Source organism: Rhipicephalus sanguineus, chromosome 3, assembly GCF_013339695.2.
Source record: "Rhipicephalus sanguineus isolate Rsan-2018 chromosome 3, BIME_Rsan_1.4, whole genome shotgun sequence".
Classification (NCBI taxonomy): Eukaryota; Metazoa; Arthropoda; class Arachnida; order Ixodida; family Ixodidae; genus Rhipicephalus; species Rhipicephalus sanguineus.
In genome coordinates this window covers 114,877,271-114,897,629 of record NC_051178.1, presented here as the reverse complement: position 1 = coordinate 114,897,629, position 20,359 = coordinate 114,877,271, and the positions used below count along the sequence as shown (strand labels likewise).

General features: G+C 44.0%; 1 protein-coding gene across 1 annotated transcript in view; it reads right to left on the bottom strand.

Moving 5' to 3' along the window:
- Nucleotides 1–20,359, bottom strand: part of LOC119386981 (kinesin heavy chain) — a 109,336-nt gene that overhangs the window by 21,138 nt on the left and 67,839 nt on the right. Inside the window, exons 3-12 of the mRNA XM_037654274.2 lie at nt 15,536–15,609; nt 12,198–12,302; nt 11,199–11,247; nt 10,981–11,036; nt 9,839–9,926; nt 8,846–8,970; nt 7,745–7,849; nt 5,950–6,098; nt 4,158–4,306; nt 1,343–1,623 (exon numbers count right to left, since the gene is read on the bottom strand). Coding sequence (XP_037510202.1) covers nt 1,343–1,623; nt 4,158–4,306; nt 5,950–6,098; nt 7,745–7,849; nt 8,846–8,970; nt 9,839–9,926; nt 10,981–11,036; nt 11,199–11,247; nt 12,198–12,302; nt 15,536–15,609 — 1,181 coding nt within the window. The remainder of the gene's footprint in view (nt 1–1,342; nt 1,624–4,157; nt 4,307–5,949; nt 6,099–7,744; nt 7,850–8,845; nt 8,971–9,838; nt 9,927–10,980; nt 11,037–11,198; nt 11,248–12,197; nt 12,303–15,535; nt 15,610–20,359) is intronic.

Sequence of the window (20,359 nt, the reverse complement as noted above, 5' to 3'; positions counted from 1 at the left end):
ATTACAAGAATGCCGATTAAATGATCAGAGTTGTGAGCATCTGCAACATTAAATTAGGTGTTGCTCCATCTTGACAAGCGTTAATCATGTCTGACTAGCATGGTCATAAAGCTGATGAGCATTACGTGGTTAACCCTACGAGTTCATCTGTCCAACTCGCCCGACTGTCCCTGCTAACCCTACGAGTGTTTTGTTGTACGTGTATGGTGGCAGTTTTCGTCCCACAAGGTCCTTGCTGTACGGGTACAGTTTCGACCCTCCGTTAAATTTCGTGCCATAATGATGATGCATGCTCACTGGGAGGTGCTGCCACCTCTTAAGACTCACAAGAAGCATTTGAGACTTGATTGTGCTACCTTCTTGCAGAGATAAAAAGACCTGATTTCAGGCTTCAGCACATCGTGTGGTCTGCCGCAATGCCCTTTCATGGTTTCGGCTTCGCCATGTGATCGCAACGAGGTTTGGGAAACATGATTTTTATCGGCACTCTCTGGCAGGGGCGGCGGAAGTTGACTTCCATCTTTATTGGTGCTGTTCTTAGGTTTTTTATCACCAACGCTCATTCTCGCTCCCCTTGTTTACATAGTTTCCTTCGGGTTCAGATGCATGGCAAAGTGGCGATATGGCCAAATGCACTGCATGTTCTCATGACACCGACAGCGATGACATATCCAGACTCTGACTTTGCTTCATTCACCGAGTCTTAATCGGGAAGACAGTTTTTGTTCAGAAGAGGACAGCTCATCTTCAAACGACGAACTGCATTCAACCAGTTCGACCTCTGACCTCATCACAGCCGCGACATCTGGAAAGCTCTGTGCCAACACAACTCATTGCTCCAAGAGTAGAAGAGACAGGCATTTTATTTTTGCAGACTGTGATGTGTGCAGACTGTGCATAGACCCGTGAGACCCGTGTTTCAAGCAATACCAAACTCTGAAATATATACTGAGCATTTTGCAGTTCTGAGTGATGCTGATGCCAAAATACTGTTCCTCATTTTCTTTTACAATTTTTTTCCTGACTTTAACATTCTGTGCATTTGAAATCCGCAATAAAGTGATTTGACCACCTGGGAAATTTTTTTCGAAAAAATTCGACCCTCAAAGGTTAAGAAATTTCCAAAACCTTAACGTTAATTTATAGGCGTCAACCAACATACTAGCCAACTTTGTCAGTGGCTCAGACAGTTCTATAATATATGTGTACCCCTCAAGTCACCTATCTATCATCAGACTACATGTTTTCAGCCCGAACACGACACAGTCGCACACCCACTGCACAAGCAAGTGTACATGAAGGCTTGTTGCTACATACTAGTGGCATAAGTTAACACGCGCACCTCCTCCTGCTCCATTATCTGCTCCTTGAGCTTTTCGATGAGCTGGCTCTGGCGGTCAATCTCGTCGTCCTTCTCGTCCAACTGGGCGTAAAGGCGCGTGCGCTCTTCCCCAGCCAGGGGGTCCACCTTGGCTGCTGCTGCTGTGGCTGCGGCTGCAGTGGGCGTGGTGCCTCCCACCGATAGCGTGCTGGCCGAAAGGTTGGTTGCAGACGCTGTCTCTGATAGGCTCATGGTGCTAGTCTCCAGATCCTTCAGCTGCTCGTCTGTTGGTACACTCTCACCTGTTGGAGCAGGCAGACGCTTGTACAAATGTAACACAGTAATTCAAAGAGTACATGTCTCTTTCCTTCAAATACTATACAGTAAAACCTCGGTGATACGAATCTTGCGGGCTCACCAAAATATTCGTATCATCCGAAATTTGCATCACCAGAATGTATGGAAAATTAGCATGCAACAAAAGAAAGCTGGCGTACATTTTCATTTATTGTTTTTCAGGGCCGCAGCAAAGCCACGAACAGCTCTGAATGATTGCCAGTGAAGTTTTTAGACGTCAACGATCATACCTGCACTCGTAACTATACGGCCCCCGGGCGCGTGTGTAATAAATGAACCAGGTGTGTTGTAATCCGCGACAGCTAGTAGCCCCTTTCAAATCTTAGTATGCTTTTCCGCATGACACCGAAGTACTGTGGCGAAAGTGACTTAAGGAGCGCTTTGACGCGATAGCTGAAGGCCAGAAAAATTTCAGAACCGCGGTCCTATGTAATTATTTTCTTATCGTGGTGGTGTTGGGGATGTTTTTCGAGAGATTTACAGGTGATATAAACATAGGTACCGAAACCGTTGAGCGACGGCTGAGAGCAGCGAGCTCCGGAAGCTTTCGAAGTACGTGCGTGACCAGCACACACACAGTGAGAACTGTGGTTGTCGTTTGCCACAACTGCTGCAGACGAAGCCATGGTCGCTATATTGACGCGATCATGTATGGTGACGACGAAACTGACGAAGGTCCGAAAGTGCACGCGCATCCAACGCTCACAGAGTCAACGTGACGCAGCTTTCCGCAACCACTGTGGACTATATTGCGGCAGACGCGATCATAAATAACGGCGTAGTTTTGAGAGCACTTGGGGAGAACTTCTTGGACTATCGGCATTGCTTACTGTAGGACACTTTGCCACTAGTGAAAACAACACACACAAGGATGACACGAACATGATGACATGGGCGGGACTTTGAAAACACTTGCGTGGCCAGCTCACATGGATTGAAAACGGAACTACCATTTGCCGCAACCACGGCGCACGACGCCGTGGTCGCTATCAACACGATCATCGATAGCGCCTACGCAGCTCCGAATGTACGCGGCTAACGTAGCGCTAGATTAAAGGCATTCAAGTTGTAAAAAGGCTCGAAGCATTTGGGCGTTCCTGTCATTCGCTTATGGCTATATAGTGGAGCGGACTTCAGCACTTACGTTTCCAGATGGCCTCCAGCGAAACTCTGACGCGCGTGTTCCCAACAGCCAGCCGAGCCAGCTGCGCCATCCCTTATTGGTTCGTTCGCGAGTGTCCCAGAAAGGCATACGCAAGCTCTTTTGGCAGAAATAAATGTTTTGTGCGTATATCGTGGTTTTATAACGAATTTTGCTAGTTTTTTGGTGATGCAAAATTTTGGGTTATACCAACATTTTCACTCCCCCTTGACAATTCGTATCACCAAGATTCTATTGTACTACGTAGTACTTGAGTATCTCGCATTCTTCTAACTGTGCAAGCAAAAGTAACTACAGTAAAAGCTCGTTAATTCGGATATCATGGGACCCTAAAAGCGATCCGAATTAAACGAACCCGAATGATCGAAAGTGTAAAAAAAAACAATAAATAAATGTCTATTACATCGGTGCACTTTCATTTGCTTGAGGAATATGTAAATCCAGTAATTATTTTGCATAAGAGCAGTGCAAAGGCTGCAGTTTTCGTCATTTGCGACTTCGTTCACAATGAACACGGCTCGAGACCCCTGTGTCTTAATCCAATACGTGCTCTGAACCCATACCTTATCACGTACCAACAACACCATTATGGATGGCGACCACGCCTTTCTGAAAGCCCGCGGCCGTTTCGGCTGTCCGTGAACGCCGTTTTTATTCCTTTGTGTCACACATTTGCGGCGCTTTGCACTTGGCGCACTCCGAGGTTCGTCAGAATGAACCTAGTTTACGGCCAAACATGACCGAATTAACGAGAGTTTGATGCCATTAAACAATGCATATGCTGGCCGGAACCAGATAACACGTCCAAATTATCCGATTTTCTGAATTAATGAGCTTTTACTGTATTTTCCATTTGTATTTTTGTGAACTTATGGGAGTTGCAGTGTACATGCACATTATTACGTCCTTGAGTTAAGCAGGAGTTGCAGTGTACATAATCACATTATTACGTCCTTGAGTTACATTAATTTGTGGAATTGTGCAATAAAAATGATTTCTTTCTCTTTTTTTTTCACTTATATGTGTGCTGCTTGAAACTGCGTATTTCACATTTCACTTTGCCATTTTATTGTACACTGTCACGACAAAACCACCAGAACTGTTCATAATACACAATTCAATATTTCGTTTTACAGTATGTAATCATGGCAAGTTCAGAGATAGGTTCACCTAATCCCCATCTGGGCCTTGACACTAACGAATGTAGAAAGTGACCGCCACATACCAATAAGTCTGAGACTGCTGTTATAAATGGAGACAATCTCAAGGCACATGCTTTTCCAAAAACAGAACAAAAGCGCATCATTGGGCCCTCACCATTGCGCCAGCGGCTCAGCTCAAACTCCGCTCGGCTCAGCTGGCCCTTGAGCTTGGCCACTTTCTCACGCTCTTTGTCGAATCGTCGTTTCCATTCCTCGGCGGTCAATTCCTCGTTGACAATCACAGTGTTCTTGATCGTCTTGGCCCTGCAAGCCAGCAGCCACACAGTTTTCGCCAACACGCCTATTTTTAAAACATAAGGTACAACACAGATGGTAGGGAGAGAACAAAGTTTGACATGACTGCTCTAATGGTGCAAGCTCAAGCACTATGTACTATACAGTAAGCAAATTCAGAAACACAGTTGATGCACGTTAGTTCAATCTAAGGGGGACCCAAGGTTTTCATTATCTGAAGCTCACAGAAGTTTCATGTATCTGAAGCTCAATGAAACATGGTCTAGTGTGGAACTGCAATTTACTAAAAAAAATTGCACACACACGAAACAAGGTACAATGGGACGAGAATGGCCAAGTTACGTCGTAGTGAGAAGAATAAAGGAGAATAAGGAGAGTGTTTTTCATTAGCTACAACAACATAAAGTCAAGAGACAATGAAGTTAACGACAGTATATATGAAATTAACTAATCTTTTAACTGAAACTGCAGAATATGCAAACAGAGACAAATGATGCGCAAACAAGAAAATACAGAACAGACTGGGTTTCACGAGTCATAACTTGAGTGCCAAGGGTAGTTAAGGCCTTAAATAAGGCAGGCAAGCTAAAATGATGCTGACGGTGCACATACTAGTGGAGACAAGAATTAAAGAACGTGTTTTAATCAACACTTACTTTGTTTGTATTTTGATAATACACGAGGATACATAATTGGACAAAGAGACAACTTGCTTGCAGGCTGGACATGAACCCCAATTTTTTGTATTACACGTGCAATTCTGTACCATAAACCAACACCAGCAGCTATCCTTCCATCCACTTTCTTGGGTATTATGGGCATGAGTGTCAGACTTAGTCCCGCAAGACTTGCCGCAGTACGCACATCAGGAATGTCAGTCACAAGTGAGCAAGTGGGCTGGCAGTTTCTATCCCCAACAGTGTGCATCAACATACATGGTAACATTAAATATCATGCAGGGGTGCGTTTGCGCTATGGTCATGTCCAATGGCTGCCCTCTCACGGGTAGTTTGTGCTGCCTTGCCACGAGATTCCATTAAGTTAAAATTATCTGATAGCCTTGTCCGAATTAAGAAGCATCAAAATAAAGTGAAATACAGGTGGCCATAGCAAAATTTCGCATAATTTTTGAATTTCACAGATATCAGCAGCTCAGTTTTAGTTATATTCAGTTTTTTCTACATAACTTTATGCAGAGTCAAGTCAAAGGGCAGTAATGCGTGCTGTCACTTCCTCAGCCTGAAATAACCCTAAAATTTCACACACACGCGCGACACGTTCTCCCTCTCAAAATTTCTATTCTGTAAAGCAGTCAAAATGACAGTGGAACAAATTCATTTAGCTGACAAGCAACAATAGTCTTTATAGTATTTATTATTATTTCCTGCATTAAGAAGTAAATGTTCCTCCCACGAAAATGAAGAGGTTACATGAGCAATAATTTATGCTGTCTACCAATTAATATAAACAAAACTACTGTCAGCATTGATTTTCCAATTTTGACACTTACTTTCATTACATGCCTTCAGTGTACAAACCTAAAAGGCGGGTGCAAAGAGAAAGCGCAGAGATATTTCTTTGCTGCAACAGGGTAATATCTCGCTGGCTGTGCTCGAGAGTGCGATCCACTGATCAAGCAGAGTCGTTCTTACCTCTTGCCAAATTCTAGCGTAGACTTGGTTTCACATTCGTTGAAGGATGCCGGCGAGCAGCAAATGATGATCGTCGTCCGGGAGTTACCTCCAAGACTCTCTTGCAGAATTCTCGTTAGCTTGCTGTCTCGGTAAGGGATGTGCGATTTCTGCAGAGTAAAGTGGGCAGTGACGATTGAAAAAAAATTTATATACTGTCCATCATCAAACTCTAACACAACACGGTCATGTTCGGTAATGGAGTAAGTCGTGAAATTTATGACCAGAGGTTGAAGTCTGGTGCACATTGCAGTACGATAGAAAGTAGCCCAGCAGAATGCCAAGTCTTTACACCATTACATCACTAAAAGGACACTTCCGCTTTCGTGCGGATGGCAAACATTCAGACATTCATGTGAAGTTAAAGTTCACTGTTATGCTGTTGTCATAAACCTTTTCTGAACTGCTGATAGATACAGTCATCATGGGCAAAAGTGTGAATAGAACAGTACAGTACTCACTGATTGAAACCCGAAAATTTAGGGCTGAGTAATGCACGTGGTTTCATTTCCAGTGTTTACAGTTTGTATCATATCACCGTAATTTAAACTCGGACACCTACATCACAATCAACCTCAGAGCGACCACATTTGCAGCAACATGACACGGTTATCATCAGAAATTGCTCATAGCAGTCGTAATACGAAAAAAAAATGATACCATGTTTTAATCCGTGAGCATTGCACATCAATTAAACTGCTTCTAGTTGCTGTCCTTGAAACTAGGTTGCCTGTGTGTACGGTCTTTCTCCTCATTTTCTAACTGAATGTTTGCTCTGAAACCATGACTTGAGTGCGTCGCAGTCATGCCAATTCCATACAACTTTTATCATTTTCTATGACACAGATATGACTGAACTGAAATTACTGCAGCAAACTTGCAGAAACCAAAGCCAGATGCAAGCTGGCAACTGCCTTTAGAAATGGCAAGACGCTTGCCTGCCCCAAAGGTTAGGGTGTGGAATAAGCAATGATAAGGAAGACAGCAGAGTCATAAATAACAGAAGGAGAAAGAAGACAGCAGAAACTGACACAGCTGAAGCACACTGACTCAAACTAAACAATGCAAATTCTAGCAAAATCTTTGCCCACTCTATCAAGCTTTGTGCAGAAAAACTTTACGCAGACGTGAAAGCGTGTCTTTTATCAATTTTTTCCCTCAGTTACGACTATCTAATTGTTCCTTTTTTTTAGTTGACAGATGCTATTCAGTGTTTTCAAAATGACTCAGAATCAAATCTATGGCACAGAACCACAAGCACTTCATTGATCATTATTAACGCAAACCTGAATAAAACCATTGAAACATATGAACAGATGATGACACTGTAAGGTTTAATGTACACACAGGGTTATGACAAACCCATTAGTGGTTAGCTCTGAATTAATTTTGATGACATGACTTTTGTATCGTTCACCTAAATCAAGAATATTTTTCACTTTGTCCTCATCGATATGGTCGGCCATGGCCTGAAATAAAGCCCATATAATCTCGTACTGTGCGGCAGGATGCCACAGCCACTAAGCCACAGTTGATAATATACACACTACATATGATGGTGTTATTTCTCCGTACGTTCACCAAGAAGTTTCCTTTTGCGACACATGCTTTGAAGCCATTTTGTTAATTTGAGCACAGTGTTGGAGTGAACATAATCAAAAAAGGCATTGCAGTAAATCTGCCTCCACCACAGTAACAGAGTTCGAAGGACAAAAAGCAGTCGGAGGAGGGTGACCGACTTTCAGAAGGGACTTACGTTTCCGTCGGCAAGTGCTGCAATCACATTGCCCAGTGCAGACAGGGACTTGTTGATGTTCTTTGCTTCATCTAGAACCATGCCCTCAGCTCCGGTTTTGCTGACCTGTAAGAGCAACACACGTAGTTTAAATGTCGTGCATTGTTGCTTTGTAGCAATTGCGACACACGGTAATGCTCTATTTTATTCTAGTCCCCAAATATTTTACCGTGGGATAGTCAGGAACACTGCCCATAATACTACCGTAAAATCCTGAGCAAGCCCAACAAATTGAAATTATCAGCAAAGTGGAGGACGGGGAGGCATGTTCCTGGACTGGCACCAAAATTCAAGATGGCGTCAGCAAAGCTTTCCCACCAGTGCAAGGGGACTTCCTCAGAAGTCTTCTCGCTCTGGTTCAATTTCATGGCACATAACAACAATGGCTCACAAATACAAGAAGAACAATGGCAACGCGATCTGATCGCGGGGAGAATAGCATGGAAGCACCTCCGATGAAAGCTGACGCAACGGCTCTAAGAAACATACACAGATCTCGGAGGCCTTACTTTTTCTGACCACATCACCATAGGTAACATCTAGGAATACAGAACTCGAAGGCCATGCTTTACCTAACAGGGTCCAGAAAATTGCCAAGGGTGTCTTGCGCTAAGTTCGGGATACAATCACTACGTGGGGAAAAAATTTGAAAATTTGACGACAAATTTCAGCACAAATGCTGAGAGATCGGGCTGCTAAGCATGATTGGATTGGATTCAAGCATTCCATAGCTGTGTGGATGCGATGCATTATCGGGGGTGCAGAGTGGGGACACTTACTTGGAATTTTACGGTATGGGAGTACCTTTCTTCTAATGCAGCTAGAACTACTTATGCATTGTTGTGTTTTGACTATGTTTGCTCATGGGAAAGGGGGGGGGGGGGGGGCATGCGAACTCATGCCTCTGATCCTTGACAATTCATGTGTGCTAGACAAAAATTCCATATGCTTCCATTAGAAAAATTGCCCTGTACATGCCAAAAAACAATCTTTCATTAGAATTATTTAATGAAGCAAATTGGGAATGTTTAAAGGAAAGAAAAGCATGAGGTAGACATGCACCTTTTCACTGCCAGCAAGGTCTACCAGGTACAGCTTGCCACTGAGCTTTTTCTGGTCGTCCAGGTTCTCCTGCTTGACGTTGATTAGGAACACACTGTGGCTTCTGGAACTGTGCTCGTTCATGTCTGCAGGAACAAAATCACACAAATTAAGAGTGATATGCCATGGATTTGCCCGACAATTCAGCATTTACAAAACCCTGCCCCCAAAAAAGAACAGAATGTTTCCCAAAGAATGGTAAATATCCCCGTCAGAGTCATTATTTAGCATGTCTTCACTCTTGCTTCACCCTTGATAATTAGTTAGACCGAAATTTTCAGTTCTGAATACCTCCAGCACATAATGGGTAGAAACACCTGAAGCACCATGCATACACCCCAAAGGTTACAGATTTTGGTCTGACTGACTGATAATAGTTTCCATACACAGAAGTGCACTAGATGACTCTGTCCCATAGACTGACACCATGGGCACACAGTTGACCAAGCTAGTTATTTTTGTTGAATGCTAATCTGTTGTAAATGCATTCAAATTGCAAACACTACCACTCTGTGTCGCTGCATACAAAGAGCTAAGCTTGCAAACGAGGTCAATGTGCTGTCTCACTCTAGGAAAGGGACCATGCAAGATATAAGTTGACTTTCTGTTTTATAAGAGGGCCCTGTGCCACTCATGACATGCATTATACTGTGTTCGCAAGCTTCATGGACTAGTCCCATTTCTGCCCTATTTCTAACATGGAAGGACATAAATCTGGTTCTTTGCCATGTAGGAGAGAGTGTTTGGAGATGTACTATTTGTTTCAGTCTTAGAGATGATAAAAGGCTAACTCCACTAACCTGCGCTGCTCCAAGTATGCACTGATTACTTCATTAAGTGATTATATTTCAGAAATTTATGGCAGCACGAATTTGCATGCGGATACACACACAGGCACACACAAAAGGTATGCACATCATGCAGGCAGTATAAAGCATACATAGAGTGGCTTACTTGTTACAGCAATGTGTCGGTTTGCTTTCCCTTCGTCAATGACTTCCATCACTTCTTCAGGACTGGTGACAAACCTCTCAGTAGCACCCTGATTTAAAAAAAGAAAAAGAAAAGAAGATAAAACATGAAATCTGATTGGACACAGAACAAGCTTGCTTAATCAGACTCTTCATAGAATGCAGCATAGGAACAAAAAATACTCGCTTTTGAATAAACAAAAGCTCTTTTAGTATTTTTAGTTTAAAGGGGTCATGAAGCACCCCTTGGGCTTGTTGAAAAAACACATCCTGCAAAAAGCTGACACGGCTATGAACTGCTCTGCAAAATATTACAGTCGTGCGCGCCGCGTAAAGGCCACAAGCGGAGCGCGAAGTTGCCGTTTCCTCAGGCACCCTCTTTTCAAACAGAGGCCGGTTCCCACTCTCGTCGGTGGGCGAGGCGTCTGCACGTTGACGTCGCGGATCTGCCAGTTCACGTCGCAAGAGACATAGCATGCTTACTGGCCGATAGCCGGATGAGATGTGCTTCTTGCCACGGGGTGCCGCCGCTTGCCCGCGCTGCACTCCTCAGTCTGCTAACTTTACACGGTAGCCGCACTCGCGCATGCGAATCACAGCGGGTGAGCGATCGCGTTTCATGACGCGCGCTGACGTAACTTCTTACCCCCGTGCCATCCCTCCCTGTCTAGCTTCCAGTGCGCTCGTTGGTGCGAGAAAAGAGAGAAAGTGCTGAGAGCGTGCGCCAAACCCCTGTAACTCCGCTCGTTCTTGACGGATTCGAGAAATTTTTGCGGCAATCGAGTCAGGAGGCACTAAACTCCAATAATGAGGTCATTAGATCATTACTTGGAAAAGTGGTTCATGACCCCTTTAAAGCATCACGTTGATCAGATTGCTAATTTAAAGACTGCTTTGTCACCTACAGTAACCAAGGCACAGCCAAGGTGATATTTTTTTTCTAACTAATGTGGTCACCTGTGCCACAAAAACGGCAATTAATTTTCATTCATTGTTGCATTTCACACATATGTTGCATGTGCACTCGCAGTGCTGAGATTTTGTGCTTCCAACACTGCAAGCACTTCCAACTATTGAGGTCAAGCACAAGACAGAGGCAGTGTAAAATGTAGGCACATAGCTCACCTTGACAAATGGAACTCTGTTCTTGTCCTCATGAACGGACAAGTTTGTCTTCGTTACTGAAAATAAATAAGTCAGAAGGCTTCTCAGTACTGAGGAGATGCACGAATCTTTTTTACTTCTATGCACAACAGGTTTGAAGCATTGACAAGTGCATTTAAGGAAGAGAAAACCAGGTACATATGATTTAAAATAAGTGAAGTGAGATAAATGTAGCTTACCATCGAGGAGATCACGAATCTTGTCAAGATAAATTTCAAAGTAAGACACCTGTGGGAAAACAAGGAACAGGAGGCTGTGAGCTCTATTAAATCTTGTTACCATGAGATCACCACTGGCTGAATATGCATTCCGCTAAAGGCTAAACTACTTTCAAGCTGCAAAATATACTTAGTCATTCATAATTAACAGTGATTTATCTATTTGTGACATAGAATTCTGCCCATTTTGCATGTGAAACAGAAACTTGGGGAAGCACACGTAACTGTACTTGCTATGGAAGGTGTGGAACGTTCTTAACCTTTGCAGAAATTAAGGCTTGTAATCAGTTACAAATGCTGAATGTAATCAAGCATGCAACACATGCACGTGAATCACTTTCTTTAATGCACTTGCACTTTTGTGCCAGCACAATATGCAAATATGAGAACAAAAAAAAGGACAAAGTGCACTTCCATTTCCACATTTGCCAGCGAGTGTAACATTGGATATACATTATATACTGAGCTCTAGCTAAGCACCTATAAAAGTGTATCCTTAATATATGTTCAGCTTTTAGGCAAGGGTGTATTTAGTGCTTCGGTTAGACTACAAATGTACAACAAGCGTTAATGTAAACAAGCTTAAAGGTCATTTTATTTTGCTCCTTTCCATCCGCACTTCATTCCAGAATGCTGGGACATGAACACCGCTGTCCTGGATAAGCATGCATTAATGAAAAATGCCAAAGAAATATCTTTCTTCATTGCTTTACACGAAAGCTCTAACTCTTCATGCGCGCGTGCCCTGCCAAAGTTGCACCTGACATACAAGCACCTTCGATATATATGGTGAAAACATACATGCCAATGTCGGCAAAAAGTCAAGAAAATTTTTACTTGCTCCACTATGCGAGAAATTCGTTATAACAGCATTCAAAATATTGATGTTCAACTTCAATAAAAAGAAAGGAAAAAATAAAACTGTGACATGCAGAAAAAAAAAAAGGAGCCAATACAAACCTTTATATGGAACTCAATATTTTCATCCATTGAATAAATGTGATTAAAAATATCGTTAATGATCCGGGGTATGATGCCTTGGCTGTAGGAATCTCCCAGAACGCCCTGCGAACAAAACCAAAAGAAATTATTGCCCAAGTCATGAGGCTTCTCTTAAGACTTTCATTAAAGAAAGAAAAAAATTTAGGTGCACCCCTTTCTATGTCTAAATGTTGCAGTCACTGTGTGCCTACAAATGATTTTATCACTTCTAAGACATGCTGTCAAAGATAAGACCTTCCCAGTGGTCACCCTGCCAGCACAGCATCACTGAAAGCAGCAAGTGTGATGAGACACTGATAATAGTAGGGCCATCATTGTCTAGAAGCTGTACAACAATAATGAGGCCAACAGTATTATCACTACAACCCAGTTGCATCCTTTTTCACTCAGAAAAGACGGGTATGTAATCTAATAATACTTCTTTTCACTATTTCAGTGCACTGTAGGAACAAGGCGGAGGACAGAATAACACACGGACACAGCACCGTGTTGTTCCTACAGAATGCTAAAATAGTCAAATGAATTACCAACATGCCCAAGTCTACGCTCTGTCTAATAACGCTGTAAATACCACTTTCCACGCATTACGAAGAGCTCCGATGAGGTACTATATGGAACCAGAGTAAAGGCATGGCACTTACACCCCATGCAAAGAACACCCAAGCTTACTTCAACTAAAGGACTTTCAGATTACCCGTAGTTCTATCAAAAGCATATGCATTCCCTGCTAAGTCGTTTTTCTTGCCTTTTCTGGCTTGGCACCATTCATTGGTCGCTTCACAGACTGGAATAACAACAAGTAAACTAAGGTTGTAAAAGAATAGGTAGGGAAATGGTCAGTAAATAAATTGTGTGTCAAGCTGAGCAAGTGCTCTTAAACTGCTTCCTTGTGAGCTCAACAACTGCAGTTGCTGGACTAGAAAGGGCAACATACTTTGCCTTATATGCAAATTTATAGCCAGCATCAAGGGAGAATTCACTTTTATCCCTTATATATCTTCTAATTCACAGATCCTTACTGGCCAATAATAAGCACAGTGCTGGCCAGATCATTCATGATGCATAATAAAAGAAAAACAAAAAGAAATGGATTCTTTGACTGAAACTTGGGCTAGCTGGTCGTACTTGGGAACTGTGTTTTGTGTTCCTTCCTTCTTCTGCCCGTGTGCGGTTGTGCTGCCGTTCCATTATGAGCTTTGAGCTTTGGGTTATTTTTTCACTTAGAGACAAATAAGCAACTGCCTGCCTATATTGTTTGTGCACGTATTCATGCATGAAAGAACATATGCATGTATCTGTGATATCACTGGCAGGTTCCATGTTCAGGTATGGAGTGCGACGCCAAGGCTAACTAAATTTGATGAGAAATATGTACTGCAAACATAGCGGCACACAAAAAAAAATTAAAATAAAATGGCACTACACTACTACTTAGATGGAGTGCATGCTTTTAGATTCATGCTGTATACATCCATCACTAAAGGTATGTGAATACAGTGCATAGCCAAATAGGTATGTTGCCAGGCCTACATAGAATGGGGCACTTTTAAGACTACATGCACAGGACACAAACTATGTAGGGAGTACCATAAAATATGGGCTAGCCTCAAAAGGGAGCTTGCAACACCTTTCGTGAAAACTGTGGAGCATGCCTCATTACTAAAAGGCATTTCAACAAAGTTTTGAATGTGCCTTGTACTAAGAGTTACAGGCAATAAAATACTGCTACTGCCTTGGCCTTGCTGTATTCCCCGTCTTAATCATTCCTACAGCATTTAATCTAGTGCCATCATTCCTAAGAAGAACAATGCCATCAGTGCTCTGCCGATCCCTGTGCTAAGCACTAAGTACAATTCACAACCTTCATTGCATCTCTGATTCTGGGAGCCGTGGTGTCCTAGCAGTGTTTGCCACAGGATGGTACCCACAGTACTCAATATGATGGTTTGAGTTCATAATCATCACCGCTACGGTTTTGTTTTTGCTTCTCACAGAGGTACTGCTGAGTTGTGAGGTCAAAAGAAATTAGTCAAATTTACAAGTATGTGCCAGCCAACATTCTTTCACCAGAAGACATGGTTACAACTGCGATGAAATGGCTACTGTGGATCTCGAGATTCAATACTTGGAACGAATAGTAGCAGTGATGTCATGTATAACAAAAAAAGCAATTGCAAGGTCTCTAGAGCTAAAGTATAGATTATAACAAAACAGCCCGAACACAGTGGACAAAGACATAAAACAAGGTGCTGACTATCAATTGGTTCCTTTACTGGAAATAACAGAGTATAATATAAGGCAGAGAACAAGCAGAGAACTAGAATCACAAAGGGGAAGAAACTACAGATTTTCTTGTGCATGCGCAGGAGCATTATCTAGCTCAAATAAAGCAGGCCAGTGCTGATTAGCAGCAAAGATGATTTGTACATGTAGTCAAAGTACCATCTTGGGAGCTCCCCAGAAGCCCCATCACATGTCTCAGCAATGACTCTGCAATTGCAAGCTATGTAGCTTAAGCAGATTTGGCAAGTTGTCCCTCTGGTTACCACACCACATCCACACACTGCTGCAAAACACAAGGCCTCCGTCCGTATCGGTTCACAGTTATAACCAGCAGGGCCCTGTTGCACCCAATAAACACAACTTAACTTCAAATTGACTGTTAGTACATGTCATTTTTATTTTCAATTTTCTTTATTCTGTATACGACAATCAGCTCTTTTTAAAAATTTGCTCCAACGATTTTTCCAGTGCACAAGTACATTTTAAGCTTAGCCTCACCTTTGATTGGTTTAAGTTGTCTGTACACCTTGTAGTAATTGCATTACAAATTCTAATGCCTATGCTCTTTTTGAAGCTGTTGTGCGTGACATAACGGTACAAAATGCACAATTAAATGTATATACGACCCCCTTTCCTCTCACTAATGCAATACCTTCATGTGAGGTTCTTTATCGGTGTTCCAGAATAAATTAATCAAATTAATAAGTCAAATGAATCGCTCCCCGAATACACTATAATTTTGTAACCCGACGGACGCCCGCTAGAAGCGTAAGTAAAATTGTTACATTTTTAAATAAAAAAAAATGAAAAAGTGCCTCGGCGGTCAATGCGTACACGTCATTACGGCGTCACGCAGCCGCGTCAGCCGAACTTTTTGTCCAGCGTTGCTCAACCCAACAACGTGCTATGGCGGTCGCGTCACTCATGAGGAGCAGCGCCCGCGGAGGTCCGACACACGCATGATACGCAACAGCGTACAACGCTCGCGGCACGAACCAATAGGAAGTGCCCACCTCCATTGTGTGCGTCTTCCCGCTGGAAGTCTGGCCGTAGGCGAATATGGTTCCATTGTAGCCCATGAGCACATCTGTGAAGAGAAAAAGAAACAATCGGCAAATGGAGGGGATGTGAGACTCGAAAACAACGTCACACGGCGGCACCATAGCCGCGTCTTCGACCAAGCATAAAAGAACGCAATTACGGCACAACAAAAGGGCATTCGCCGGACGGGTCAAAAACAAAAGAACGCGCGCAAACAAACAAAATCGTTATGCGAGTCGCTAGATGGCGAAGGACTAAACGTACGCTATGGAGTGAAGATGTGGAAGGGTTAAAAAGAGAAATAAAACAATGCGTGCGTGTCCGGTCAGTGCACTGCGGCGTACCCGCCTGTACGGTGTCCACCAACCAGGTAAAGCACGCGCGCGCGCGCCTTCCCCGTCGCGTCAATGGCGGGAACGAGTCAGAGACTGCCTTATCAGGTCGATCGGAGCCATTATTTGGCCTTCGATACGTGGTTGGCACCAGAAAACATCCGTCACTCATGCACGGCTAAGAGCTACAAATTTTCTGCAGTGTCCACGACATACGCGCAAACAGCAGGAAGGACGTACAGCACTCTTCGCAAATTGTTTTTGATAAAATCTTGCGTTTACGGACACCTATACGAAGCGCAAATTCGGTTTCATAAATTTTTTTAGCATCTTGATCAGTTGAAGTGACGACAAAGAGCACCGAGAGCGTTGATTGTGCGTACTGCTACAGCAGATACCAACTTAATAGGAAAACATTTAATTGACTCTAGTTCGTGCAAGTTGAAATCCATGTGCCTGAAATAATTCAAGCAGTCTGCTTGAAATAATTCAAGCAGTCTGTGACGCCAAGAACGGCAGGAGGGCCATTGTACGCCCTCGTGCAGAACATTGCGTGCGCATACGCGAATATACATATAACTGAAGGCACCGCAGAGTTTGTTGTGAACCGTTGTTGGTGCAAATGCTCGCGGTGGAATCACGAATACCAGCATGATACCTGTTTTTGGCACGCGGTCTGCGAGTGATCGGCAAATTTTCGAATATATCCCAAGAGGGCTTGCCGGCAGGATTTTGCAAGGATAATTCCGACTACTGCAGTGCATCCCGCGGCAGCACGCATTAACGCAGCGGGCATACGAAAGAAATTAAAAAAGAACGAACGCACGCGCACGGCACCCACGAGAAACGTGCGTCGCGCCATCGCTGTATATCGATCAAACGTCGCATTCACGCGTCTGCACAAACAGTGCACTACACGAAGCAGCCTTTTTCTCCGGCGGTGGGCAAACTAGATCAAGGCTTATTATTCCACTGCACCGAGAGGTCGACTGTCGCTTTTAGGCACGATCGAGCGTCGAAAACTCGGTGAAGCGTGTCGGGCGCGCGCGTTTTGGCGCGCACACGGTACGCCCTTTCCAATGCACACCGTCCAAACTTCTTCCATCACGAAGCCAGCGCACCAAACGGTGAGGAGACGGGAAATCAAAGAACAGCCTGTATAAAGAGACCGCGCATTTAAACACGAAGCCGCACAGTTAGCGAGGCGAAAGAAAAACGCTGGCCCGTGAATCAACGGGAAAACGTATCGTTAATCAAGGCGAGCGAAAGAGAGAGAGAGAGAGAGAGCGGCGTTCATATATAACCACGACCGATTACATCGGCTACACGCCGCCACGACAGCTCAGCCAACAACGATTTCTCACCTCTAAAAAAAAACTCGGGCCGGCGCAGTGTATCAACAAACGGCTTATTCCTTCGCTGGCCTCAATCATATCTCTCGCCTAGCTCGAAATTAGCCAAGCTCCGGCGCATACGCGCTTCCCTCTGTAAGCGCACCCACCGACTCCCACCCAGAAAGAGGATGCCGCCTCTGAAAACACAACACGACCTCGTAGTATGCACATACATGCGATCTCATTGCGAAAGTAGCCAGTCGCGCGCGCTTCTTCGGGTGCAAACGCGCTCGGCCTGAAAGAAGAATGCGCTGACGACCGCGCCAATCAGAGCGTGTAGACACGCTGGACAGATGGAAAACACAAGGCGCCGCCGCCGCCGCTGCTCGCGAAAAACGCGGGTGCATGCGACCATGATGCGAGTGTGCGCGCGCGTGCTGCACCAGTGCGTACGCATTTTAGTGCAACAGGCGCACACTGTGTGCGTGTGTGTACAGTACACACTTCACTGTGGAGTCGGGTTTCTTCTACGCGCATTCGTAAGAAATGCGGAACGGATTAGCGAGAAAGAGCAAACACAATTGGGGAAAAAAAAAAAGAAAACGGCGCGCTCCGAGCGAAAGGTAAGTTAGTTCTGATGGGCCGTTTATACAATCGCTCACGGTCCATGGCCTGATGGAACCAAATGGATATGGCGGTGCATGAACATCACTTGAACAACTGCGAGCTCACTTCCGCGTAATGAAGCCGCCGATCTTCGGCTCTCTGCGCTCTGTTGCGTTACGCTGGTGATGGCTGAAATGGGGGAACGACAGCGTGGCATACAGTGAATGCATGGCCGCAACGAAACTCTGAAAACACTGTAGAGCAATTAAAACAAACACCAGATTATCGGGGGACCGGACACGTATACGGACACCACGTGTCCGCTCATCTGACAAATTTATATCGAACAAATTCGGCGGACTTGTCTGCTTAACGAATGAGGCGCCATGCTTCAAGCACGCGCACATACAGGGTTGCCACTGACTTTCGAGTAAATGTCGCCAAACGACGAGCAGAAAGTCGCCAAAAGTCGCCATTTTTTTACGAATTTCGCCAAAAAAGTCGCCATTCTAGATATGTGCGGCATATCCTAGTAATAAGAATTTCCACTGATGTATAGCCCCGTAGAATACAGTGCCATTCAAAGCCCATAAAGTATACTATTGACATTTCTCAATGCCTGGCGCATCGCCCCTTCACCATGGGAGTTCTTGGTGTACCTGGTTCTCCGACTAGCCGCAAGGTGTGCGCGGAGGCGCAAGTATGAAAGGATAAAACGGTCATGATATCCTTCCATCCCTGTCCGCTCGTTTCAAAGGTAAAAAAAAAAGTGTGGTAAACCTTAGGCGAAAGCCGCGAAGGCGTTGTTTGTAGACAGCCTTACATCCCCTCATATGAAAAAAAAAAGGATTAACAGGTTTATTGAAAGCAGTAAGACAGAATTCTTACAGGTATCGTTCATTAGTCTTATGCCTTTCAGTGTGAACTAATATGATACCGGACGCCGCTGTCCCTTTCATATATAATCACTTATATCTACCCGCGTCAATCCAGTGCGTTATAATTGAACAGCTAGACATTGTAAAATGTTATATAGCAATTGTTTTCATTGCACACGTCCACCAAGAACAGTAGAAAATGCCTGAATAATTTTTTTTTTTTTGCACGAACACCCGCGTATCCGACCATCTTCGCTATACGAGCTCGATTAGGAGATACTGCAGCGGTGAATAGGTCGCCAAGGTATTCAGAATAGTTGGAGCTTTGGCGGAACAAATGACCGGAACACACGACCAACCCGTCATCTAGCCCCTTCAGAAGCAAAACTTTAGCGAAGCTCTGAAGCATCTAGATGAATCTAGATGAATTGAGTTAGAAGCATCTAGTTGAATTGAGGAGATACACACGAGTTACAGGACGGACATAAAGAACGGCGCGCAATGTGCACCTCAAAACCCAGAAAAATACAGAGAATAGTGCCGCTCATTCGTTGGGAAGGCACTGAGCTTAGGATGCATAACTCAGTGGAGACCTAAGCTGAAAATCGCCAAAAATTCGCCATGTCGCCATTCATAATTTTAGGTCGCCACGGGCCTCTCAAATTCGCCAATTTGGCGAAAAGTAGCCACCATTGGCAACCCTGCGCACATAGCTCGGGCGCGCACGCTTGTATAAATATCCGGTGCAACTCGACACCAAAGTTTTCACACAGCCGAGCCGCGGGGATGCGTTATATATACAACATAAAAAATTCGATATTACAGGGTATTGCATTTCGCGTCTTAGTGTAACGCAAATACGCTAACCCGTTTAGCATCCTGAGCCTTTTGTTTGCGTTCTCCTGTAAACCGGTTTGGGTTCTATAGTGTATGCTCCCGGCGGTTATAGTATATAATTTTTCGTTATGATAATACGCGAAATCTGAAACTCCATATGAGCAAGCTACATGACTCCAGTTCTGAAATATATGAAATACATACGATTACGACACTGCCTAATGCGAATTCTGAGCGCAGCTTCGTGTTGTGTTTGAAGTTTTGGCTTTCCGCAAGGTATCCACTACGCCTTAAATCATAATTTATGTGAAGTACGACAGCACCCACTACGCCATCAATCGTCTTTCTGCGGATAAGGAGGACGAGTGTAAGGTATTATGTTTTCTTTTGTTTCCTCAAAATTATTATGTGCACTTTGTTGATGCTGCATGTCGCTGATGACGAAGAACAGGGATGAAGGCTGAGCACTTTGCAGTGAGTGGGGAGCATTAAACCACACACTCGTTGCGCAATTAGCATTGTATGATCAGTTATTTTACTCTTCTGCCACGCTATATTACATAAGTTAACGCGATTCCTTGCCCCCATGACGCCTGCATAGGGTATTTCTACAAATGAGTTCCAAGAGCCATATCTATCTAAGTGAATGCAACGGTCGCCTCCCCTGTTACAAAGCAAAAAAAAAAAAAAGACAGCGTGGCTTCGTGGCAGGATACTCGAAAGGGCCCGGGTTCAAATCCCATTCGATCCTGGGTATTTTTCCCCTATTTTATTTTTTCATGTCCATCGGTTACTTTTCCATGTCTATC